A 27810-nucleotide genomic window follows, 5' to 3' on the forward strand; every position below is an offset into this window, starting at 1 on the left:
TCACATCTTTAGCCATAATTGTGTGAATTTTATATCAATGGGTGTGGTCAATTGTCATGTGACGCCTCGAAATTCGCAGAAACAGCGTTTTATAAATTCTCTAAATGGTCTTTAAAATGTACGTAGAGCCCTTTGAAACCATTTCTGGATCTAGTAAGTTTAAAATTGGGAAAGGAAGGAAAACTCCTTTTTTGGACAATGAAGTCATAAGGAAATGCCCCACTCTACCTTAACACAAGCTTGAGCTTGGCAACAGTAATTTTCGAAATCAGCGTACTCGAGTTGGTTAATAGCTATGTTGCCAAAAATGAGACAAAAATGCCCGTGGGTGTCACAGTTTTGTGACCTTTGTAGCAGACATAGTATTGAGTTAATACTATGGTCTATGTATTTTCTCGCCAGGAACCGGGAGGATAGATATTCAACATATACGCAATTTTACAGAATCGTTAATACGTAACAGCGAGCCTCCCTAGTTCTTACAGCAGTATAAATAGTTAGGAAGACTGGTTTGGCTCAACTTTAAGTTTTATTGCTATTTTGTTTTAAACTGAGGAAGCAATTTTCGGATCACTCACCGTTTCTGGGAACCGAGTCATCTTTCTACCGACGCTCAAAAAAAACTAAATAGGCACTCGAATTTTCAAGCGTTACTTCAACACTCGACGAGGACGACTCGATTTTCACTCCATGACTCGACGAGGACTAGACGACTCTGCGAGGATGACTCGGTGAGACACGGTTGACTCGACGAGGACGACTCAACGAGGCGATGACTCGGTGAAGTTGACTCGACGAGGACGACTCAACGAGACGATGACTCGACGAGGACGACTCGACCAGGCAAGATGTGTCGACGAAGACTACTCGATGAGTCACGGCAAGGGATACTTGAACCTGGTAGTCAGGGTTGTTGACAATTGAAAGGGACATTTGCTTTGCGATATTTCTTTTTTTCCATTATTTTAAATGTTAATTCCTTATTGAAATTATGTTCATTTATCCAATTTTTATTCGGCTGTTTTATTTCACTCATCAATCCATTGTTCTGAATACTAAACTTTCATTTCATTTTCATCTATATAGTTATTATATGTATAAGTTAGTCAGCCTTTTGACTTTTTATAGTTCAGGAATACACGGTACTAACGGTATAGGCGGTCTCATAAGCGCGTTAACACGTTGGATCAGCCTGTAAACCCAACATTATTTTTTCTCGTTTCTAAGAAATATGTTCTAGTGTTTCCAATGTACATGTTGCAGAGGGTTACCTTTTTTCTGGCAGTAGCAGGAATAGTTGTAAGAAGTACAAGATTGGGAAGATTATCATTCAGAAAATACCTGCTTGCAAGAATCTAGTGGTTTAAGAACTTTCTGGCAGAAATTCGCCGTCCTAATACTCACAAATATACTGAATATATAACAACCTTTTTAGTCCCAAAAACGAAAGAATCCAAGAAGGTTCTTAAAAAAGGAGTTTGAAGTTTGCAAATTGATAAGACAAGAAAATACTGTACCAAACTGTACCACTGTGAGTCTTGTAATTCCAGAACAAAAACAGGGTTATAAAAACTACAGATTGTAATTGTCTTCATGGACCTTGCTGAAAGGCACCAAACTCAAGTTCCTTTATAGACTTCAAAAGTGTAGGTTCTTACACGCAGATTTGTACTGTAAACGATATGATTTTCTATCAAAGCTTATACATTTTTTAAAATAGTATTGAAAAATCCACAATAATTAGTGTAATTATTCTAACAAGGCTGTGCTCTAGTTTATATTGAAGGGAAACCCAGAGCTCTAAACCTGTGAAATCCAGAGTGATTTTCCCATTGCTCAAGAGCAAAAAGAGGGTGCCAGGGGCTTTTGGGTACTGCTAGAGCACATCCCTGAATATTTATATAATATGAAAAGAAACTACTCAACTTCCTCAAATTGTTTCTTTTTTTATTTACAATTGTCTTCTTCTTTTTTTTTTTTTTTGACAAATTATCCTTAATACTTGAACAAGCACCCTGGGACCAATTTTGAGGCGAAACTGACATTCCAGCACCAACCATATCAGATAGGTTCACATGGAGTATTTAGTCATGAATAATATTTAATGCAGTGAACAATTTACTTTTGATTAATAATAAGGGGGGAGAGGAGAGCTATTTATAGTGGGAGAGTTAGTTGAAATGCCGGGGGGGAGAGGGGCAGGAGGTAGACAGAGGATTTACAGTAACAAAAGCTAATTTTCATTTTCTTGATGTTTTATCTTCTGCTGGCCTCTGCTCTGCTCCTGCTCTGTTGTGTTCTGCTCTGTAAGAGAAAAAAGAAATACATGTAGTTGCTTGTTGTGTTATGTTCTTTGCTATATTACAACTACAACTTTTTTTTCTGAACTATTCATGTAGCTCAACCAATCCCCCTCCCCCTCTTGTACACTCCTTATTCACTTTCTGAGGAGAGTGACTTCTATACTTTTTGTGGGTCAATACTACCCCTATTTTCAACTTTTTCAACAATAATTTTACAATTGTATTAAATGAATGTGTTCCCTGTGTAAAATAATTTTACAATTAATTTTATTGATGACTTGAGTATTTTTTTCCATGGCTATTGAAGCATCAAGTGCTCATGTCTTGAGGGACAAGTTTGAAGGCCATCATTTCTGAATTATATTTGACTGCCTTCTTTTCTTCTTCTTCTTTTTTTTTAACTTCCACCTATGTTGTTATTTCACTTCTTGGAAGTTCCCTATGCTTGCTATATGTCTAATTATCTATAATACACTGTAAAGTGAAACCTGACTTTTCAACGCACCTTTAGACATTACTTTGAAAATTCAACTCCTTGAATGCTTCCTGCACACACCTGAAATGAAGAAAAAAAAAAGGTGGAAGTATGTCTTTCTAGAAAGACATACTCCCACCACCACAACAAGTGCTCATGGAAAGAATCCTATGCGAGGTTTTTTATTTCCTTAAATTTGCTTTCCTGTGTGAAACTTTCTTTTTTATTATTCCCATTTCAATTTATTCCTCCTATAATCTCTCTTAGCAAATGGTGCAGTTTTATTCACCCATGCATTTTTGGAAGAACACGATCAGTATCCTCAGCGAGTCAAGGCCCAGAATCCTCAGCGAGCCAAAGACTAGAATCCTCAGCGAGTCAGAATCCAGAATCCTCAGCGAGTCAAAGCCCAGTTCCAAAAAACCAGACTCATTCTCAGCGAGCCATCCAGATTCATTCTCAGCGAGTCAACTAGACTTATCCTCAGCGAGCCATCCAAACCTATTCTCAGCGAGCCAACCAATCATGTTCTTGGCCAGTCAAGACCCAGAATCCTCAGCGAGTCAAGGCTTAGAATCCTCAGCGAGTCAAGACCCAGAATCCTCAGCGAGTCAAGACCCTGAATCCTCAGCGAGTCAAAGCCAGGCTTATTCTCAGCGAGTCATCAGGACCTATTCTCAGCGAGCCATCTGAACCTATTCTCAGCGAGCCATCTGAACCTATTCTCAGCGAGCCATCTGAACCTATTCTCAGCGAGCCATCATGAGCTATCATTGCCTGCCAATCAGACCTTTTTCTAACCAATTGTCATTTTTTTTTGTTTTTGCTAACAGAGTAATCTATGTTAACGACCTCCTTTCTGTTCCTAAACGTTGTCTATCTGCCTCCTATGTTGATGATTGTAAATTGTATTTGTCCTTTTCACCTGCCGAATTACCCACGTCCATCCTCGCCTTAAACGAAGATCTTACGAGAATATCTCAGTGGTGCTGTAAAAACTCTCTTTTGATTAATCCGGACAAAACTAAGGTTCTAGCTGTTGGATTACCACAACTTTTAAAGAAACTGTCATCATTCAGTATAACACTTTTTGACAAGGAAATAACACCTGTGCCTGTCGTTAAGGACTTGGGTGTTCTTCTCGACACACGCCTCAGTTATAACCAACATATCACTGAGATTGCCTCTAAATGCCTTTTTAAATTGTACCAAATTAACAGAATCAAGCACCTCCTGGATAGGAAAACACTTCTGTTAGTAATAAATTCATTTGTCTTTAGTAAACTCCAATATTGTTCAACTGTCTGGAGTAATACCAGCAGCAGCAATATTGACAAGTTACAAAAAGTCCAAAACTTTGCTGGGCGAATTATTCTGGGACTAAGAAAGTATGACCATATTTCGGATGGGTTGCGATCATTGAAATGGCTTCCTATTAGAGAGAAACTCATTCTAAATGACGCTACTATGATGCACAAATGTATTAACAAGCTTGTTCCAGACTATCTTGCTGATATGTTTAAATCACGTTCTCAAGTCCATAATAGACAAACTCGATCATCTGGTGCTTTGGATATACCTTTATGTCGCCTGTCAACAGGGCAGCGCTCCTTTGCTTTCAGAGGAGCCAAACTCTGGAACTCCTTGAATGATAACATTAAGTCCTTAAAATGCCCCAGGAATTTTAGACGTCATCTTGCAAATGTTTTATTAAGTTGATATATTATATTATTGATATATATTTTGTAATTATAATATTATTGTATTTACATTCTCAATTAATTTATATATTTGTATTTTTTTTTTATTCTATTGAGCTGAAAAGCCCACTTAGGGAGCATCAATAAAGTGTATGTATGTATGTATGTATGTAGAGTATCTTTTCGTATACAAAAAGATGCACGAAGTCCTCTTAGATAAAAAAATACATGCAATGAGAAGAGAGGTGCAAAAAGCCTTTTTGTCGATTATCGATTGATTGTTCCTTTTTTGATAGTATTTTCCTACATAGTCATCAATAATCGGAGTCATACATATTTCACAATCTTACATGTGCATGTAACCAAGCAGAAATAAGACAGTCAGTTTAGGCGTTTAAACTTATTTGGTTGTAATTAACCCTTTAGCTCAAACTCAGGTTCTATGGTATCAGCTGCTTAATTTATTTAGAACTTATTTGAAAGTACATTAGATAATAAATGATGCAGGGAAGACTTTGCCTACTCATTTTAAATCAGAAAAATGAAAGGTCTTCATGAACTTTTTTTCCTTCAGGCATTTAAGTCCTTTGAGAGCAAATGTCTTTGCAGTCTCTAGATGGTTCACTCTTTGGCTTTAACTTCAGTTTTCTTCTATAATATATCTGTCACTGGACTTCTGGTGTCTGGAATTTTCTTTCTAGAAGAACTTCAATAAGCCTGTATTTAATATCCCTTCATCTATTTGATTTCTTCTAAGACATGTTTGGATGTCTGTAATAACTTCATCTGTTTTCTGGACTTCTGGTGTCTGGCATTTTCTTTCTAGGAGAACTTCAATAAGCCTGTATTTAATTTTCTTTTCATTTATTTGCTTTCTTCTTAGACATGTTTGTATAGACTTCTGGTGTCTGGCATTTTCTTTCTAGGAGAACTTCAATAAGGCTGTATTTAATTTTCTTTTCATTTATTTGCTTTCTTCTTAGACATGTTTGTATGTCGGTAATAACTTCATCTGTTTTCTGATAAGTTAACTCATTTTCTTCACGCTTAATACACATGGTTTCTTCACCAAGAGAAGATTGTTTTTCTTGATTCGCAAGGTTTCTTCACCTTGTTGTATTCCTCTAGATAATTGCATTATTGTTTCTTTTTTGCTGTTAACTTTTTTTAAATTCCCTTCTATTGTTCCTCTTGTGTTTTCCATAATATTGCAAAAAATAAGACACTGACCTGTCAGCACAACATATTTTACTACTACATAGAGTATGTATGCATTTTATTGCTACCAGTGATGTTGATGTCTTTGTGTTTCCATTTGGTGTCCCAAGCTTTAATTATAATAATAATATTGACTGTTATATGCTTGTCTGGCTTTCTGACATCTTCATGAGAATCTTGAAAGTACCCTCCTTGGTCTGTCTCTGTATCTTGACAAATAGCTCAGGTGTCATCAACACATTACACAGGTTTGCTCATTAAGATATGGATGAGAACAGGTCATAGGGGTAACATGTGTAAAAGCATGCAAAAGCAAGTACATGGAAAATGTACTTACTTTATCAGTTTAAGGACGTACATTACTAATATTTCTATCTATAAATTCATTTCCACAGATGTAATGGACTTTCATGACCGTGTTAGAAATACTAGTATGCAATATTTACGCAACATTATAAGATTTTATTCAATATGTATTTGCAATTTAGGACTCAAAATGGTTTAAATTTCACCAATTTAACTTTAATATGAACATTAATTTTAATGTTGTGTTTATTTTCCCATTTATTTTATATTTAGGCTCATCTTTAATCCTTTAAAACTTTGACAATGAATGATAACATTTTATTATTGTTAGCAGACTAAAATGCTCAATATTGAGCAACAGAACTGTCTGGCATATACATTGTAAGTTATTATTTTTTGTAATATCATTACTTGTGTTGGTGCTTGAGTAGTACATGTACATGTAAGTGGTGCTATGACAATAAAAGAGAACAAACAATAGGTATGAAAACTCCTCAATGGGCACCTTTTCGCTCTCTCTCAGTTTCTTCGATGACCTTTGTTTTTATTTGCCAAATTTATATTATGAATTGTTTTTTATTAGCAGTAAAAAAGATTGATTACTGACCATTCTTCAGGAAATGCAAGAATTTCAGTCCAAACACACCCAACAAATTCTTCTAAATAGATTTTAATATTAAAATTTGTTTTCTTTAAGAAATGGCGGTACTATAACAATGCATTTTCCCCTTTAGTCTATAGTATGTCCTTACACCATGAATTGGTCTCTTCGTGGGCAGTTCAAAAGAAATAATAATAATACAGTCTGTAATAATAAAGAGATTTCTTCCATGAAGCACTCACCTATGCATGGCTGCTTCAAAACCACTGTCCTAATGTTGTCTCCAAAACAAAATTCTTGTCTCTCAGTCTCTAAAAAGAAAAAAAGGAATTCACCTGTTATCAAATTTACATTATTTGTAAGACAGACATTGACCCTTTATTTAAATTTAATCCCATCTTGGTAGACTCTTTTTTTTATCTATATCTTCACTTTTTACATGTAGTCTCCTCGTAGCATTTCTATCTTGTATGGCACTCCTCCCCAAGAAATGGTTGCTCACATTTGAACCACATTCTTTTCCTGATTTCAGCCAATCACAGCTACTGTTCTTTATTCTGAAACTACATTAATTCATGCCACATTATAATATGAAACCGATACGACCCCAAAGACAGCAGATTTTGATACTATATATATGCTGCAGTTAAAATCAATTTCAGATTAATCAATATTTAACCTAGTTTTGATTCTGAATTTCTTTTCATTCCTAGCTCTATTATTATTCATAGGAGACAAAAGAAACTCTAGTTGAACCTGAGAACAAATTTTAACTACAAAATTTTGTCTACAAAACTTCCGTAGAATTTACTGAATTTACTTTATCAACATGAAGTGCTGCTAATTGGCTGGCCTGTGCCATGTGCAGTATCTCTAAACAGTGGAATCTACATTGATTTAAACTGATTATTCTATTCATACCACCCTTTCTGAATGAAAAATAATGAATCCAACGGAAGTAACATAGTCATTTCGGACCCGGTATTAAAAACTTTTGGGTCAACATGCTAGATAGTTAATAAGTAAGAGGAATACATCCATGCATGTATGGAATGAAATAGTCTCAGTAGGTGGGATTTTTTTTATAGAATGCTCTGTTTGTTGCAAGACACACTAAGAAAAACTGAACATTCAGTGACCTTTTAGCATTGGTTTCCGATGCTTTGCACGAGAGATTGGTCCCTGGGGTGGGGGTATTTGATCACCTGAATAGACCATTGAATTGTTTTTTATTTGCAGGAAAAAAGATTAATTACTGACCATTCTTCAGGAAATGCAAGAATTTCAGTCCAAACACACCCAACAAATTCTTCTAAATAGATTTTAATATTACCAGTAAAATTTGTTTTGTTTTAGAAATGGCGGTACTATAAAACTGCATTTTTCCCCTTTAGTCTATAGTATGTCCTTACACAATGAATTGGTCTCTTTGTGGGTTAATCAGCAGTTCAAAAGAAATAATAATAATAATACAGTCTGTAATAATAAAGAGATTTCTTCCATGAAGCACTCACCTATGCATGGCTGCTTCAAAACCACTGTCCTAATGTTGTCTCCATAACAAAATTCTTGTCTCTCAGTCTGTAAAAAGAAAAAAAGTAATTGACCTCTTATCACATTTACATTATTACTTTGTAATACAGACATTGACCCTTTATTTAAATTTAATCCCATCTTGGTAGACTCTTTTTTTTTTTATCTATATCTTCACTTTTTACATGTAGTCTTCCTCGTAGCATTTCTATCTTGTATGGCACTCCTCTCAAGAAATGGTTGCTCGCATTTGAACCACATTCTTTTCCTGATTTCAGCCAATTACAGCTACTGTTCTTTATTCTAAAACTACATGTATTTCATGCCACATTATAATATGAGACCGATACGACCCCAAAGACAGCAGATTTTAAGCTATATATGCTGCTGTTAACCCTTTAAGTCCCAATAGTGACTAACGTCAATTTTCTCCTAACGATATCCATACATTGTCAAGAGATTAAGTTATGAGAATTAATAAAGTGATCACCTAAGGGAATTGGCCTTGATCTTTTATCAAATTCTCTCAACTTATTCTTGAAGGAAATGTATAGAGATCAGTTTGGAGAATTTGTATGTGCACATTGGGGCTTAAAGGGTTAAAATCAATTTCAGATTAATCAATATTTAACCTAGTTTGATTCTGAATTTCTTTTCATTCCTAGCTCTAGTATGATTCATAGGAGACAAAAGAAACTCTAGTTGAACCTTAGAACAAATTTTAACTACAAAATTTTATCTACAAAACTTCCCTAGAATTAACTGAATTTACTTTATCAACATGAAGTGCTGCTAATTGGCTGGCCTATGCCATGTGCAGTATCTCCAAACAGTGGAATCTACATTAATTTAAACTGATTATTCTATTCATACTACCCTTTGGTTTCAATTGTCACGTTATCTCTTCTGAGAAACATTGACAAATTATGAATCCAACGGAAGTAACATAGTCATTCCGGACCCAGTATTAGATTCACTTCTGTTTACTCGAGAAAGGTGCAAAACTTTTGGGTCAACACGCTAGACAAAGTCAGTCTCATGAAAAAACATCTGGATTAACTAATCACCTATATAACTAATTACCTAGTAAGAGGAATACATCCATGCATGTATGGAATGAAATAATCTCAGTAAGTGGGATTTTTTATAGAACGCTCTGTATGTTGCAAGACACACCAAGAAAAACTGAACATTCAGTGACCTTTTAGCAGTGATTTCCGATGCTTTGCACGAGAGGTTTGTCCCTGGGGTGGGGGTATTTGATCACCTGAATAGACCATAGTGGGGGGGGGGGGGATGTTGAAGCTTCGATTTGACAGATACATTATTGTTACTTAACCTCAGGAAATCTAGCCTTCAGTTTAATAACGTTCCTAAAATTACGTTACTTCCCCTCAAAAACCTAGTCTGCAGTCCAGTTTTGTATACCTCTTCAAAAAATAATACGGGCTGGGATAAGCCGGTCTTAACAGTTGTCTTCATGACCCAGATATTTGGAGGGACCCACATATTTAAAGAACTTGAAGGAAGCGTGGAACAAGCTTGCAGATAAAAAATTTTGTTTGTAAGGCAAAACGATATATCTAATGCTCGTTCTGACTATCTAAAAGAGGAGATTCCAGAGTATTATGCAACATTACAAACAAACCCATCTTTGGTCAGAAAATCACGGAAGCGAAGCATTACCTGGATTGCAGTGCACCGCTTGAATGGGGTCGAAGCAAAATTTATTTTCCTTGAGTACTCGATGTTGCACTTATCTGATATTATTATTCATTCAAAATACATGCATAATTCACCATAACCAGTTACTGATGACCACATTTGGAAAAATTTTTTGTGTAACGAGGAAATGTCGTCAAAACTGCAGCATTCTTACAGGTTAAGGCACCGTTACCATGAAGACCTGGGGATGAGGTTGAGTTGTTTTGGTTGTGAATATAAAAATGGCGGACTCTTAACTCTTTTCAAGAGTAAGATTTACAGCTGGAACCAGGCGAAATAATAGCAAAAAACATAGCAAAAACAGCAAGAAGACAACTCGGAGGGCGACATATGCTTTTCGGAGAATATCTGTGGAGCTGGACAAACCTAAACGTACACTATCGAAGATGAACTGAACATCGATGTAGGTAAGCATGTTTTAGCTATGTTTATAAACTAAGAATTATTTTGAATGAATAATAAAGCAATTAATGAATTCGGCTTTCGTGGGATATGAAGAATTAAGCAGATCTCGGAGGGTGTTATCCACGGCCTTCGGCTTTGGTTGATAACACCCTCCTCTATCATATCCTACTCAGCCTCATTCATTAATTGCTAAATGAATCGCGGCGATTTACTGGCTACAAGCTTTTTAAAGTGCGAATATCTTATAGTTTTGAAAACAAGCTTTGAAAAATGTAGTTGAACGCTGATATGTAGCGAGTATTACATAGGATCGAGGACACGATTAACAGCTTAGTGTTATGCGCTAACCTTTACTTGATTATGAATGAGCTTACCTTAAACCTCTGGTGCGAATTTTCTGTACTAGTTTTCCGTAAAAAGGTCTTGAAACTCGTATTATAACCCTTCCACAACGGTGACGCCACCATGCTAAACCCAGAGAGGACGCGAACTCGATATCCACGTTGGACACGTGCGATGCCCATATATGGGTTTTGGCGGTACAAGGGTGCGCGGATGGTACTAAAGCCTCGATCAAACAATGGGAGCACAGAACACATTTCCGGCGGCATATTTTTGATAGGGTGGTTAAAGATTACATGACACGGTCACAGCAAACGTTCATACAAAACCAAACTGCTTTGTCAGTTTCAATATTTCATCAATTTGCACAAAAAAAGTCTGTTCTTTTATGGGTAATTGATCTGTAGGCCCTCTGCTGGAAACATGTGCCATCAAATCCTCAGAATAGCTGTTCGTCAATGGTTAATTTTTGAGAAATATGTCACAAAAAAGGAAATTAATTATTCGCTGTGATACCGGAAGTTACTTATTAAATACACCAGAAAATTTAATGCCATTCTATTTCGCTCGGTTCGACGCATGTCGCAGACGCTACAAATTGTAAGCAAACTTATCCATCAAATCCGTTGGAAATGGACCTGGATTATTTTACTAGGTTAAGGCAGGGCCCTGTAGCTCGACTTATCAGATGGCTGCAACAGCGCAGTTTGCTGGCGAATCCTCTCCACTGCTCAAAATGTAGGTTTTATTAAATCGATATCACTATGACAAATATCGATTTTACTTAAAACTACATTTTCACAAATTTCAATCCATAGCCAATAACTGGTGAAATTTTTATAGCGATCGGACAAAGAAAAATTAAAACCACTTGTAAGGCGATTGAAAAATATCGGTATGGCCTCTAAAAAACTGTATCGAAACACCTTAATTGAGCCTTAAAGTTAGAAATTTAAAGCTTAGATCAGTTGCATTGGTGGAAATCTGAATCACTTGATTAAAATTGCTTTGTTAAGTTTGTAGATAAGTGTACTCGAAGATCACTTGTTGAATAAAAAAAAATCAAACGGAAAACATAGAAGAAAAGAAAAAAGGGAAATGGCGATGATTATACTCACAAATGCCTAAGGGTTATATCGTTTAGTTGTTAGTAAGTATACCGACCCTTATACCGAGTGTCCTTTTTTCCGTCTCCTTGTAATAATAGAAGCCTACATTAATTAAATGTGATCAATGTGGAATCTGCCGGTCTTTTTTGAGTCACGTTTGCCTTAATGAGAGAGTGGTAATGGGTCCGGTTTCCGTATTACTTTTCGATTCAACGCCGGCATGGAATAAAAGCCGGCTCTTATACGTGAAGTTGTTAACACCCCCATACCCCCCTCCCCTCCCCCGCCACGGGTGAGCCACAGTTGCTCAGCAACTTTTGACAACTTCTACCACTTTGAGCATAGTGAGCACCTTTTTCGGTTTTTGACAACTTTGTTAAAAAAACAAAAATCGGGCAACTTTTTCAAAAAAACCTAGTCCGGAACATCCCGTAAGCGACCGCCCAAAATGTCTAGCCCAGTTGGTCGCTTACGGGATTTGGTCGCGTAGCAGAGTTCAGATGATGATGGGTATCGTGTTTTTCGATTGTGCTACATCTACAAACATGTGCTTCTTTTAAACTGAAACGAGAGCAAAATTATCCGAAGTCAAAAATGAACGAACTTTGACGGCAAGTGTACATGTGGTTTCAAGAGGAGCAAGGTTCGTGTCTGGTAACTTATAATGCAGTAGATACAAAATTAATGTACCTCCTTTTTTGGTAAAGAAGAAGTCAAGAGATGATTGCTCGAGGTACTTTAGATAAGAAATACATAGCACTATACAAATTTTCCCCTCTATTATCTGTCAAGTGATCGCTTACGAGAGTTAAAAAAAGGAGCAAATTTCAAATTTTAGCTCTAAAAGTGGTCACGGTCGCTTACGAGAAGTGTTAGATCGAAATATAGAAATGTAAACTTATAACATTTTAGAAAACTCTTCGCTTACAAGAGGTGCACGCAAGGCTCCACTATACCAAGAAAGCTGTTTGAACGCCTGGCTAATTAACGTTTTAGTAAAAAGCAAGCGAGGCAGAATGCTAGATAGTTTAATAACCCTTTTTGTACGATTGAGTTTTCTGTTGCCGGTCAGCGCCGCTGGCCCAGCGGGACGACAATTTCCAAAATGGCGCTCACGAAATGTAAAAGCTCCGTTAAGGAGAAACGTTTTTCTAACTCTGAAGTCGACTTGTGGTCAAAGGAAGCTGAAAACCCTGTTAGATATGCAAAAAGGATGGGAGCAAATTTACAAGAGCCAAAGCAACTTTTAAGCAACTTTTTGAAAATGTTGGAGCTGAACTTGTATAAAAGCAGAACATGGGCTTTCAAGATAAAGGCATTTGAACTTTTCTTGAATAGAAAAAATGGATTTGCACAAATTTGCTCCTTGTAAATATGTCGCAATTATATAAATACTGAGGAGTAATATATGGCAAACAGGACCTGTGTTTTGGTATGCAAATTTGGCACTCACCACCTTTGCTAAAAATTTACTCCTCATGATTTCTATATCAGTTGCGACACACCGTAAAATTCCGAAAATACAAAGTAAAACAAAGCAAAAACGGTAAATTTCCTTCCAACTATAAGGCTAGCCCAATGGATTTTTGAAACGCAAATTTCCCCTCATAGATAAGCTAATCCGAAGATTAACCCCTCCATAAGCCGCTCAAAAAGGGCCTTTGAAAAATATAAGCCGCGGGACTTATTTTACGGTATTTGCAAAGTTTTAAGGTGGGTAAGAAAAAGATTTTTACGGAAATTTTCCGGTCAATGTAACATGGTTTTGTTTTTTTTTTGTTCTTGCGCCCTTGACTGAATTGTACTCATTTTGGTATGGTTTAAAAGATCTCTTCACTCTGCACAAGTTAGCGGACAAAACCTGATGACATTACAAGTGGGTGAAGCGATGTGGATCCGCACTGGCGATTACGGGCGGCTCCTGGGCAGATGGGTTAAAGGAAAGCAAAAATGTGTTTTGTGTGAAGTTTTTGAGACCATATGAACCGCGTGCGTACTTGTCAACTAAATGGTCACTCTAGATCCCGGGGGTGGTACTTTAGGAATTTCTGGCTGGGGATGTGCCGCTGGGACCCTGGAACCCTTAACCTATAACAGAGCTACTTCAGCTGAATTTTGCTACCCTATACTAGAGTAAACTCCCCAAATCCCCCTATCTTAGAGTAGCTAATTCCCTTGTCTAGAAAAAATCTTCAACCAACTGATCATTGTCCTGAAAAATGATACCCTATTCTAGACCCAAACACTCTGATTTAAATATCCTATCCTAGAGTAAACTGCCTGAAAACCATACCCTTCACAGCGGCACATACCTATATAGCCCATATATGGCAGTGCCCTCCCCCCGGGCTCTAGATCCCTGAGTTTTAGTGCCATAATAAGAGTAACAATAATAATGATGGTGGTGATGATAATGATTGTGGCACCGTGTTGTCCTCTGAGTTTGTTTAGTTTCATGAAACACTACTATAGCGCTTATTCATGGCAATAAACACCAAAATCTTGTTACATCTCTGGACATACCATACTCGAAGATCACATGTTGAATAAAAAAAATCAAACGGAAAACAGAGAAGAAGGAAAGAAAAAAGAGAAATGGCGATTATACTTACAAATGCCTAAGGGTCAAATCGTTTAGTTGTTAGTAAGTATACCGAGCCTTACCGAGTATCCTTTTTTCCGTCTCCTTGTAATATTATAAGTTACATTAATTAAATGTGATCAATGTGGAATCTGCCTGTCTTTTTTTAGTTACGTTTGCCTTAATGAGCGAGTGGTAATGGGTCCGGTTTCCGTATTACTTTTTGATTCAACGCCGGCACGGAATAAACGCCGGCCGCCTTATACGTAAAGTTGTTAACACCCCCATACCCCCCTCCCCTCCCCCGCCACGGGTGAGCCACAGTTGCCCCGCAAATTTTGACAACTTCTACCAGCCTAGTCCCTAGGCGTTCTCGGCTCGGTTAATCCTAGACTCTACCGTGAGCTGTGACTAGGCTGAACTTCTACCACTTTGAGCAACTTTTTAGGTTTTTGACAACTTTTTTTAAAAAACAAAAATCGGGCAACTTTAGACAGGTTCCTATCCAACTATAGAAATGTAAACTTATAACATTTTGGAAAACTGTTTGCTTACAAGAGGTGGACGCAACTCAAGGCTCCACTATACCCAGAAAGCTGTTTGAAGGCCTAGCTAATTAACGTTTTAGTAAAGCAAGCGAAGCAGAATGCTAGATAGTTTAAGAAACCCTTTTTGTGCGATTGAGTTTTCTGTTGCCGGTCAGCGCCGCTGTCCCAGCGGGACGACAATTTCTAAAATGGCGGTCACGAAATGTAAAAGCTCGTTAAGGAAAAACCTTTTTCTAACTCTGAAGTCGACTTGTGGTCAAAGGAAGCTGAAAACCCTGTCAGATATGCAAAAAGGATGGGAGCAAATTTACAAGAGCCAAAGAAATCTGCAATAATAAGAAAAAAGGGGCAACTCTTAAGCAACTCTTTGAAAAATGTTGGAGCACATAAGATAAAATAAATAAATAAATAAATAAATAAGTAAAGTGTCTTTATTGTTCAAAAGATAAAATTACATATCTTATGTTACATTTAAATATAACAATGTTAATGGGCTAAAGTATGTCTCTAAATGAGATTAGTATAACATAGAAACAAATACAAAAATCGAATACAGAAAGTACACTATTTACAAAGCTAGATTATACTTAAAGACAATTCTAGTAAAGAATGTATTCTTAAAACGGTCCGTGTGAATGGCAGGCATTGCCGGAGATTTATTCCTTAAGTTGTGTCTTGTAATCTTAGTCCCAGGGAAATTTGCTCTAAGAGGGTGGTTCGGGATACTAGAAACCTTCCTTTAAATTCTATGATCTTGCACTTTAAGTAATTCACCTATCTCTAATTTCTTGGATATGTATCTGCGTTTAAAACATCGATCTAAAAACTGCTGGGCAATAGTTAGCTCTGCTTCAGAGGCCTCATACACAGATAAAGCATACGTAATATTAGGTAGAACTATGGAAGAGAATAAATGGTCTACTTTTGCTTGGCTACATCCTTCTTTTTGGAGGCATCTGATGACATACATAAAGATAGAGGCATTTGAACTTTTTTTGAAATGGATTTGCACAAATTTGCTCCTTGTAAATATGTCGCAAATATATAAATACTGAGGAGTAATATATGGCAAACAGGACCTGTGTTTTGGTATGCAAATTTGGCACTCACCATCTTTGCTAAAAATTTACTCCTCATGATTTCTATATCAGTTGCGACACACCGTAAAATTCCGAAAATAAACCCCTCCACGTAAAAACCCTTCGACATATAACCCACCCAAAGTCATAACGCAAAAAACTCTCCGTTAAATAACCCTTCCAAATATAAGCCCCCCATCCCCTTAAGGGTCTTGTACTTGGAAGTTTCCCTCAAATACAAAGTAAAACAAAGAAAAACGGTAAATTTACTCCCAACTTTAAGGTTAGCCCAATGGATGTTTGAAACGCAAATTTCCCCTCATAGATAAGCTAATCCGAAGATTAACCCCTCCATAAGCCGCTCAAAAAGGGCCTTTGAAAAATATAAGCCGCGGGACTTATTTTACGGTATTTGCAAAGAGTAGCCAATTTGTGCAAAATAATAGAACAAGCTCTACCAGTCAGTAAATTGAAGCAAGAGAGTGAAGTTAAATTCCTTTTAATGAGACAATTAACATGTACTTCTACTTGTAGACCTACGTTCACGTGATAAGGGATTTGCCGTAACATATTATGCCAAGAGAGAATGATCTAAGCTCATTCTCTCTTGATTATGCATGCAACCAACAATAGGCCCAAAATATAGGCCACACCCACCAATGTAAACACCTTATTTACCTTTAAAAATAACAAAAAAAATTCCCAGAAAGCAACATTTTTATAAGAACCTTCTCAGCCTAGCTTGGAAAAACTTAAGCTCTTATACGCAGGTTTTTACTGTAAACGCCGGGATCGAGAAAATACGTTATACTCAATCAGAATGCGAGAAAGCCTTAGCTTAAGGTGGGTAAGAAAAAGATTTTTACGGAAATTTTCCGGTCAATGTAACATGGTTATTTTTTATTTTTTGTCTTGCGCCCTTGACTGAATGTTTAAAAGATCTCTTCACTCTGCACAAGTTAGCGGACAAAACCTGATGACATCACAAGTGGAAGAAGCGATGTGGATCCGCACCTGCGATTACGGGCGGCTCCTGGGCAAATGTGTTAAACGAAAGCAAAAACTTTATTTTGTGTGACGTTTTTAAGACCATATGGACCGCGTGCGAACTTGCCAATTAACTCTCTAGGTCACCTAGGTCCCTGAGTTTTAGTGCCATAATAAGAGTAACAATAATAATGATGGTGGTGATGATAATGATTGTGGCACCGTGTTGTCCTCTGAGTTTGTTTGGTTTTATGAAACACTACTATAGCGTTTATTCATGGCAGTAAACACTAAAATCTTGTTATATCTCTGGACATACCATCACAGGTTATGAAATCGAACTTCTTCGTTACCCGTGCTACTAGTAAAATCTTAAAAATATTTTTCTCATACAATCACCTTGCGCCAGAAGGACACCTTACTTTTATGGGCAATTAACCCGATAAAACGGATAGCAGCTTAATTTTAAATTCAAATTCAATTAAAGTTAGTATCAAAATTACAGAAAATGTACCGAAAATATGAGGTTTTCGAAAAACTGATCACGGACTTCTTTGCACTCCAGATTTTCACTCCATTCCAGATTTGCACTCCAAACCGAGGGGGGAGGGGGGGGGGGGGGTGGAGGAATTCTCTGCTTAGAACTTGATTCTGAGGTAATTATTATTGCTCTAAGGCCTATGGAATACAGCACCACTGTACTCAGAAAAGTCTCTGAATTGTCTTCCCCTATGCACGTTGACTGTTCTTTGGACAAAAAATGTAATATTTAAATTAATAATAATAATAGTTATAGTGAAGTAATAGTAATAGCAAATTTGAAATTTAGCACCTTGCTTTTCATGATTACAACAGTATCATGATATATTAGAAAGCCTTCCAGTATTGGTCCAATTTATGTTTAGATTAAGAAACATCACATAGAAACTACGCAGTGTGTACAGTAGGCTGATGTTGCGTCCTTGTTTTTCACAGGTTTCCTTAAGAGGATCATTGCCAAAAGGCACTGAGGATTTGTACTCAACCTTACCCGGTAAGACTTCCAAAGATGACGTTTGTATACGTGATATGAAGTGGTGACGTGGAAATTAATGAAATCTTCAAGTCCCATGCATAAAATGACTCGAACAGACTCCGTGATAAATTACAAAGTTCTTAGTGACCCAGCTCAGAGCTTGCTTAGTTTAAAGCAATCCTAGATCAATAATATTAAACAGGTTGTCAATAGATGAAGATTCATAAAAGTCAATGAGCCATTTAATTGTCGTTTGATATTTCGTTTGGAGCTGAATTTGAACAGTCTACTCATGCACATTAAATTTCTTTATCATTGTGTTACGTGTATATTAAAAATTCAGGTTACTTGATTTTCTTTGGACTTTTTTCTTATATTGTCTATTTAAATGACTTTGCAGAAGAAAGAAAGGATGATGATGCCATGGGAGGTGTAGGTATGGAATTAAGTTAATTCAACTTTCTGTATACCTTTGACTGTCATTCCCACAGTACAACAAAACAAGTCAAACCATTTTCCTCACCATAACAACGTTTTTTAAAAATGCCAACGTTACCTAGTAAAGAAACTGAATATGTAGTTTTTGGTGATAGTAATTTTTTTTTGGTATTAAACATTAAGGTCCACCTGAGGCAAAGAGGCCAAAAGGGGAAGCAGGTGTCACAGAAAAAGGTACAGTACATGTTACTGGGAATTTGTTGCTAGAATTTTTTTCTTTCTCTTCCGTGCAAAAAAATAGCATATTCGTTAGAATATTGTTTTTGTTTACGTTGTTGTTGTTGATTGATGATCACAGTATAAGTGCTTAGGCCGCGAAATGAGCGTTTTATCAAAAAAAAAAAAAAAGAAAGAAATCAGTTTCTGTACTTCGTGCCCAGGGTTTCCTTCTTTCACTCTTAAGTATTTTAATGTGATGCACACCTACCATACGCAGTCTCGAAAATCAATATTTACTGGTACTTTAGATTATTAAATTACAGTAATTTTTTATAGCGGTAGTGACCTATAACCCCTTTCATAGGACAGTCATCATTATATTTATCAAACGTACAAGCCCAAATGACTTGAGAATAAGGCAAGAACACGCAAAAGAGCCGTTAAGCACTCCGCTTGAATTTTCCAAACCAGAAAGCTGGTTTGGAAACAACCCGGGCCTTGGCGGTTAAATATGGCGATGTAAATTAAATTTTTTATTTTTCATAGGGGAAAACAAAGAAAAAACAAAGAAGAAACGTAAAAGGAGGAAGAAGTCAAAGAATGAGGTGGGCAAAGAATGATGCTTTGCAGTTTTTAATTTTCGATTTCTTAAGTGTTTAATTTTTAATAGGAAGAGGACAGAGTGGAGTCCAATTTGGTCTGTTATTGTACATTCAACTCCCTATCTCATTTGTGATTGGCCGAAAGCGTGCAGTGAGATTTCGAAAGCAGCGCTTGGGACGTCATCTACACACGACGTCACGGGTAATCATGTCATGTATGACTACGGTGTATGATTTTTACTTCGACCTTGATTATCACAAAAACCTCATCCAATAATTATTTAGTATGATTACAGACCGAATTAGACTACGTGAAGTTCTCCTACCGATTAATCTTAACTTTAACAAAATTTGTGATAATATAAGGCTCTATTTTTAAATCAAAACACAAGAAATTCCAAGCAGTGAAAAAAAGGCCATTTAAGTGCGCGCGTACTGTCCTGTTAGTGCTGAAAGCATGGCAGTTGATTGCCAATCAGATTAAATTGCCAATCAGATGGAATAGACAAATGAACAAAATGTGCGCTTAAATGATCTAATTAGTCTACACAAGGAAACAGTTCCATTTTTTCCACTTTGCAATGAGCCAACAGCTTTGACCGTCGTTGTTTTTCGTTTGGATGACGACTGATTCCTAGATTGTGTTATACACTATTTGTCGAGTTGCTAAGCTTGTTTTCTTTTTCCCTCAAAGTACCGGGCGCGCGCGAAAATTTCCAGGCGTGCACCTTTTTCTGAGTTTGACAGTACAAGAAGGTGGGGGACCCGAGGTAGGTGGGGTAACCCGCTTGGGTGGGGTTAGAAAAGAACCCTCCTCTACATGCAATCTTACTACCCGTTTAACACGTGAACAAGAAAAATGTTGGCAAACCACGTGTTTTAGCTTTTCTGCTCTCACTTGCTGCTCTTGCTGCAACCTTTAGTCCTGTTGCTTTCTATTGTTAATCAAATTAAAATGAGAGATGATATGGGCAGGCGGGTTACCTCACCTTCCTGGGATCCCCCCACCTTCATGAAAAAAGGCCCTAAGAGTTCAAATTTGACATTTTGCCAGTTGCCTTTCATGATTACAACAGTATAATGCGTTTCTGATTTGAAGTGGGAATTTTGCAAAGTTTACATCATAGTTTTCGCATGCACAACTAATGCCATCTGTAGGATCATCGTCAAATAAATTAGAAAATGTATTAATTTAAATACATTATCAGTATCATGGCGAAAGAGCTTTCCCCATTAGGTTCTTGGCTAATTTTAACTTGCCGATGAACTTACTTAAAAAGTAGGGTTACATTTTTTTTAAATTTAAGGCAAGCTTAGTGCTAAATAAAGGAAAAACAAATTATACCGTCTATGCGTCTATCCTGAGTTTAATTCACAAATGCGACGAGGAAAGCCCATGACCTGATAGAAGAAACTGAATAGATTGGGATTTTATATATTATAGTAAGGGTAATTTTTCAGTTTCATTTTGTTGCAAGTTTCACCGTTTGGAGAATGGAGTAAGTTGAAGATATATAATTGTATTGTATTTACAGGTTTTAAACCACAAAATTTTATCTTTCTCAAAGTCTCAGCCGGGGGTTTAGTCTTAACATATTCTTCAGCTCGATATTCTTATAAACACCTGTATAAAGTGTATTGTGATAGGAAAAAAAGGGAGATCCTAATCCGCGGACAATGTCAGACCCATATCTCACAGATATTCTCTGGTACAGAAGCAATAGATAAAAACCTTCCTGATTTCTGTCTAAATGTTTTTCAACTTTCTCCATCCGTTCCTCTACTCCACATGTTATTGTTTTGTTATTTATACCCGCTTTTTCATGTTTTGAGCAATTAATTTTTTATGTTTCACTCAATTTGGCTGTAAATTTGGCGACACAGCTCTTTTAAATAGTGACTCTAACTCATTCTCAATATTTTCGGGACTCCCATAACCGTTAGTACTCTCTCTCTCCCTTTATGAATAGTCTTTTGTAAGCATTAGAAGGTGGAAAAATAAATTTGAACGCAAGGAGAGAAAGCGCATGAATGTTTATGCCTGCAGTTAGTTGCATTAAACTGGTGATCTTGAAATAAAATGGAGAAAACCATCAACACCATTATCATTCAGGTTACAAAATTGGCAGGCAAGAAGGCTGACAATATAATTATACTAAATGAAATGAGAACAATAATAAATAATTAAATATAAATATAATAATAAGAACAATGGATTGGCAATAAATGTCATTAATAATAGACTGAACATTTCAAATGATTGAAAAAAAAAAAAAAAAAACTCGTCAACACAGTTCGCAAAACAAATGTCCCTCACAAACAACCCTGACTACTTCTGGGATTCTGGTTATGACTCAGAGTAGTCTCGTCGAATCATCTTGCCTCGTCGTGTGATCCTCGCCTAGTCGTCCTCTTCGAGTCGTCTCCTCGTCGAGTCACCCTCGTCGAGTCACCCTCGTTGAGTCGTCCTCGTCGAGTCAACGTCAAGTAATGGTGCCTCATCGAGTCATCCTCGGCGAGTCATCCTGTGTTATAGAGTAGTCATAAAGTGATATCGAGACGTCCTCGTCGAGTCTTGAGGAGCCTTCGCGTCTATTTACTTTTTTTTGAGCGTCGGTAGAAAGATGACTCCGTTCCCAGAAACGGTGAGTGATCCCAATTTTCTTACCCCAAGGAATGTCCGTGTAACCTCCAAAAACGTATTTACCGTTTTTTATTATGGTAACTGTGTCTCTTTTTCCATCGCAGCGTCTGTGAAACTGATAGGCATTCCAGCCGTGCAATGTAGCCCGCCAGCACAGTAGCCAGTGGGAATTGTACCCAACCGCAGGCTCCAGAAATTTTCCCAGATGGGACAAATAAGAAGAATTTGTTTTCAATATATTTGAGTCCATGAACGCTAAAAATAAGAGAAGAGTAAAATAAAGACATCAACGATTGCAAAAAGAAATGTTTTTTTGTTTTGTACTTGTTCTTTTGCTGCTGTAGTTATCTGATGTCTTTAAAGATTGTACAAGAAGGTCTGACTTGGAATGTAACAATGTTGCGCAATAAGTTAAGCGAAAATGTTGCTTGTATTACTTGACCGTAAAGATCATGCCAAAACTTCATGTGCTTTTAACAAATTGAAACCTAAGGAATTCCACAAACCTTTCTCGTTTGTTTGTTTGTTTCTAAATAGCTATACACGAAAAAGGGGAAATAACCGCGATATCAATAATTTATAACGATAATGACAATGATTTCATCATATGACATACCCCGATCACACAGCGGCCTTTTTTATCAGAGGAATCTACAATCTCAATGTACAGTATATTTAACTAAGCAATTAACGCCGAAATACTTTGGCGGGCAGATACATAGGAAGGATCGTTTGGTGTTATCGCATATGGAGCTGTCGTTACAGTTGTGTTTTCCTATTGCACACTCGGTTACGTCTGCAAAACAGGAGGTGCTACTATTCAGTTTGCCTTTTTTTCTAAATAGTCGTCTTTGCCCAGAAAACGAATACTGAGAAACAGTCTTCTCTAATCAATTCGATGATTACAGACGGAATTGATACCAATCCAAGTCCAGTTACCACTACTAACTGCTGTTCTAAATACAGTGGAACCCCGTTAATACGACCACCTTCGGGCCATGGAAAGTTGGTCGTATTAGCGGGGTGGTCGTATTAACGGGGTAGGGTCAAATTATGGTGCAAAATGCTTTTAAACTACCTTCTACTACATGTATACCTTTAATCCGCTATAAATAAACCTTTTTGCAGTTAATTAACAACCTTACAACCGCAATTCAATGCAACTGAACAATATAACAGTAAACGAAACCGAGTAATGAGAAAAAACACTGACTTCTTTCAGTTCCTTGTTATGAAAGGAAGGGGCTTGTGAAGCGTGGGGGAGGATACGGGATGGAAATCCCATGAGTTTACAAGTGTACTGATGGACAGCCAAGAAACGTTGATATGCTTAACAAATTATTAGACATTCCAAATAACCGATCTGCGAGAAAAGAACAGGAAATGGACTTGAAGAGAAAAGCCACAGTGGAAGGCAGCAGAAACAGGAAGGCAATATAACTTTGAGAGCCTCGAAATGCTGCAAAGTGAAGTCTTTCAGATCTTTTGTATTATTTATTCATGCATCCTTTTTACTGAACACTGCAATTTACCGGATGTCATGCTAACACCTTTGCCTAAAAACATTCAATGAAATATTAGTAATGCGTTATTGTTTGTCAGATTGTGTCTGTTTTCATTCAGCAGCCCCACCAAGCATTTTGACTGGTCGTATTAACGGGGTAATTTTATAAAGAAAATAACGATTCAGGACTCCCAAAGGTGGTCGTTGGTCGTAATAACGGGGTGGTCGGATTAACGGGGTTTTCAGATAAGAAAATGAGTGGGCTTTTGTTCGGGCCACAAAAAAGTGGTCGTAATAACGGGGTGGTCGTATTAACGGGGTGGTCGTATGGCGGCGTTACACTGTATGGTTATAACACTGTAATTGAACTGTGCCCGTCACATATAACTAAGTAATGGCACAACAATAACGCTATGCCAAGCGCGCTCTTCGATGTTGTTGTTTTATTTTTTTTTCCTTCTAGCAGTGTTTTAAAGTTCATAAAATCTGAAATTATCACAAATTTTGTTTACTTATGATTAATTGTTACTCATGATTAAACAAACCGGACTCCAGCTATGTAGTCTCCTGACTCTACTCAGTCCTATTTCCCTTATTAACTATATAAGTATTATAATAATCATTCAAAATCATCACTATATCAATTATTATAATTATTATTATTATTATTATTATCATCATTATTATTTCTTCTTTTTGTGCACTGGCTGATCTCATACCGTTGTACTTGTTAAGGGAGCGAGTCATGACCCATGAAAAAGGACCCTTAGATTTCGACTCCTTGCTCTAGAACTGACTAATACTGTTCTTAAAATCCTTTCTGTTCCTAGAAGAGTAGTTTTTTGGGGGCAATGAAATACTAATTCTTGTGTCCAACTTTCCAGCCACTTCTCCAAGTTCTTCGTCACACTTGCGAATGATCCTACAACAATCTGTATCACCTGCACAGTTCTCGTGTTCCACATCCTTGTAATGTCCCTTCAAGCTCCTGATATTTTTTAACCTTTTCAACAATTCTCTTATCCCCTGGTACAGCAATATCGACAATGGCGCACTCTCTCTCCTGTTTGTTTACAACCACATGATCATGTCTATTGTAGCATCGATGACATGATCACATTGGATGTTCATTATCCCACAGTAGTTTAACTTTATCTTTTTTACTCATATTGTCAGGCATGTGTTCGTACCACTCCCAGATGAAATTTCTCACATAATTTCCAACGAACTACTTTTGCAATATTGTCATGTCTGTTTTTATATTCCCTTTGGGCTAACTTAATAGTTACACTTACAGACAATATGGTTTACACTCTAGCCTTCTCGCCACATTGCCTACACAAGGGGGATTCGCACGGTCTTGTCAACATAGTATCAGTTACATGGTTGGTCCTGTGAGCCTGTTCCTGGCCTGCACAAATAAGTGCTTCTGTTTGGATCTTCGAATCTGTTTTTCGTAACCAGCACCAAGTTTTCTTACATGTGTTGTTCCAGGTATTCCTCATTAAATTGACCATGCAGCTTTTTTTCCTTCCAGCTGTCGAGTTTCAGCTTATTGTTCCAAGATGTCGTCAATCAGCTTAACTGACAGTTTCCTCACTTTCAATATACCTTACCCCTTACCCCTTGCGGTAAAACGTCCCAAGAATTCCTTACATACCACCCAAAACTGTTTTACTCACCTCTCACACACCCCTCACAGCTTATTAGTCGGCCGACCTTCATCCTCCCTTGATACATACAACCTATCAACATCTCTTTTTGAATGGAAAGCACCATTCATTGTAAACACCTTTCTAGTCCGCATTTTATCCAATGTTTTTAGTTCTTCCTTTGCCCATCTTACCTGCTCCATACTTGATCAGCACTGACAGCTGCGCAGGTGTTAATCGCTAGAACCTTATTTTTTCAATTCAATCTTGATTTCAACATTTTACTCTCAGAGCCTTCTTTTTTACTCTCTTTTTCATCTCCTTTTCGTTTATTACATCCGCCTCAATAATCCCCAAGTATTTATACCTTCTTTCACCGATTTCTCCCATTATCCGCCCATGGAAAACAGTTATACCCTCAAACCTTACTTTCTTTCCCCTTGTCATTACTAACACGGTAGTGATAGAGGGATGAAATTAAGCGCCGTTGGTGTCGAGTAAGGTCGAGGTAAATCATTGATATGCATAATAGTCCATGACGTCACCCATTGTTTTAACCTAGGAAAAAAGTGGGTTCCTCCATACTGATAAGTGTCTTTCTCCATATCTAATGAGTGTCTCTCTTATACAATAAGAACAATAGGCTTACCTAGAATCGCCCGGTCTCTTTTAACCCTGATGATTGGCTCATGTAGAAACTATTATGTGTTCAAAATGAAAGAGCTCAGTTGTTGAACACGCTATCGTTACTGAGTGTTACTGAAAAATCTTTAATCATTTCTTTAAATTATCATGACTAAACACAGGATATAAATAAAACTCAAGCACAAAATTCAGGTATTCTATCTCGAGGAGAGGACTAAGCGCTTAGTGAGCTTATGGTCTTGTCATTTTCACGCGCCGTTAGTCAGTTAATTATGCGAGTTAACAAGCCGACATTTGCATACAAATTGGCTCAGCTATACAGTAAAAACCCCAAGAGAGAACCTTCAGATATTATTACAAAAACAATAACAACAACAACAACAACAAAAAACAATCAATAACTTAACAATAGAAATGTGGTAGTGGAGGATAGAAATGTGGTTTCATGGCTTGCCAAACCTATATAAACGTACAACATTCTAGCTTTTTCTCAGTCTACATTCTGCTCCTGAGGAGTTGACATGAGTTGGTTCTGTTCCGTTTGCGAAAAATCGTTTAGCAGAAAGGATAACATGCAAAGGCACGCGATGTCTAAACACCACAATGCTGGTCTCACTCCATTTCAAACAGTTTCGATGTCTTCACAGAAATGTCAGCGGTTTCGCTTTGAGCATACTGCCAGCCTACCAGATTAATAAGCTAAAGAGGGTCCAAAATGCTGCCGCTAGGTTAATTTTCCAGGAATCTAAATAGTGCAACGTAAGACCGTTGCTGTATATATAATGCCGGTTAAATTCAAAATTGACTTTAAGATACTACTGTTAACGTAAAAGGCTATCACTGGCTTAGCACCTTTTATCTCCAGGAACTTATTAATCTTAAAGAAGCATGTAAATACAATTTACTCTCCGATTGTGATGCACTGCTACTAAACCCTGTGAAATCAAGACTTTAACAACGTTAGGAAATCGATCTTTTGCTGCTGCTGCTGCTCCTCAACTATGGAATTCATGGCCCTATGCGATTAGGAGTAGCCCCTCAGTAGCATCTTTTCAAAAGACACTCAAGACATTTTTATTTCAGAAAGCTTTTTTGTAATTTTATGTGCTTTTTAATCTCGTTTTTAGTAGGTTTTATGCAGTTTTTTACCATTTAAGTAGTCAAGGTAATTTTATAATTTTAGTGTTGACATAATTTTTTATAACTCTTTTTCGTAGGTTCATGCACGTTGTATACTTTATGCAGTCCTAGTAATTATTTTTGAAATATTTTTATTTTTAAGCGCTGATGAAAATAGCAATATTGATATTGGCGCTATATAAGTTTTATTATTATTACTATTATTATTATGTGAAATTTAGCACGGGGATTTTCCCTGGGGAGAAATATCCAGTCAAGTCTCATCCCGAGACCTCAGACTTCCAGCACCTTTCTGAGGATATGTGCCGATCCGAGGAGTGCCGACTTTTGCATCGTTCTTGTTCGGTTTTTAATTCCTAGTTGCTCCAAGTGGCCTGCCAGCTTCTTTGACACTGAACCCAATGCACGTACAACCACTTTAAGATACTACTGTTATTATTATTATTATTATTATTATTATTATTATTATTATTATTATTATTATTATTATTATTATTATGTCCATTCCTTGTAGACTCAGGCAGGGTGTTCGGCCTTGTTTATAGTCCTTGGGAGTGGGTTACAACAAGTCACCACGGCTCCCAGGTCTCTCTTTTCCCTCTTCTTACAGGGACAGTACTTTCCTTAACTTTCCTTAGTATCTTTGCTGTCCCCAACAATGCTGTTTTCTGGATAACTTCCAACCTCACGTTCACGCCGATTCTCTTCATGTACTCCGTAAACTTCTTCTTCTTCTTCTTCTTCTTCTTCTTATTATTATTATTATTATTAACGATCTCAAGTGGTACGTTTATATAATATACAACTATCCCCCGAACGGGAGGTGATCAGAATAGTCAGGTGGGATATACCTAGACGTGAAGCGTCGAGGTATATATCTAGCTCTATGAACCGACCCTGAGTGTGATAGTTGTTTTAGCTATATTTACCAAATCAGTTGGATAAAAATCACTTAGTTCGAGTTTGTTTACGTTTTAATTTCCAATGTTTCGGGGATCATTTGTTCCAAATTCAGTAAGAAAATTCTTTTCTAGCGACC

The 27810-nt window shown here is 37.1% G+C and overlaps 2 protein-coding genes and 1 long non-coding RNA gene across 3 annotated transcripts in view; all 3 read right to left on the reverse strand.

Annotated features, from left to right (window-relative positions):
• The window catches only part of LOC140946542 (uncharacterized), a 37061-nt gene extending 12762 nt beyond the window's left edge, over nt 1-24299 (reverse strand). The window contains exons 1-2 of the mRNA XM_073395671.1: nt 24212-24299; nt 21855-22085 (exon numbers count right to left, since the gene is read on the reverse strand). Coding sequence (XP_073251772.1) covers nt 21855-22085; nt 24212-24299 — 319 coding nt within the window. The remainder of the gene's footprint in view (nt 1-21854; nt 22086-24211) is intronic.
• LOC140945160 (uncharacterized) overlaps nt 1-27810 on the reverse strand; it is a 388260-nt gene that overhangs the window by 353524 nt on the left and 6926 nt on the right. The gene's annotated exons all lie outside the window — the stretch shown is intronic.
• LOC140946926 (uncharacterized) lies at nt 1986-10756 on the reverse strand. Its single transcript, XR_012166876.1, has 4 exons — nt 10641-10756; nt 8118-8184; nt 2809-2859; nt 1986-2304 (listed from the first exon to the last, which is right to left on the reverse strand). It is a non-coding gene; the product is annotated as an uncharacterized lncRNA (long non-coding RNA).

This window comes from Porites lutea, chromosome 8 (assembly GCF_958299795.1).
Source record: "Porites lutea chromosome 8, jaPorLute2.1, whole genome shotgun sequence".
Lineage (NCBI taxonomy): Eukaryota > Metazoa > Cnidaria > Anthozoa > Scleractinia > Poritidae > Porites > Porites lutea.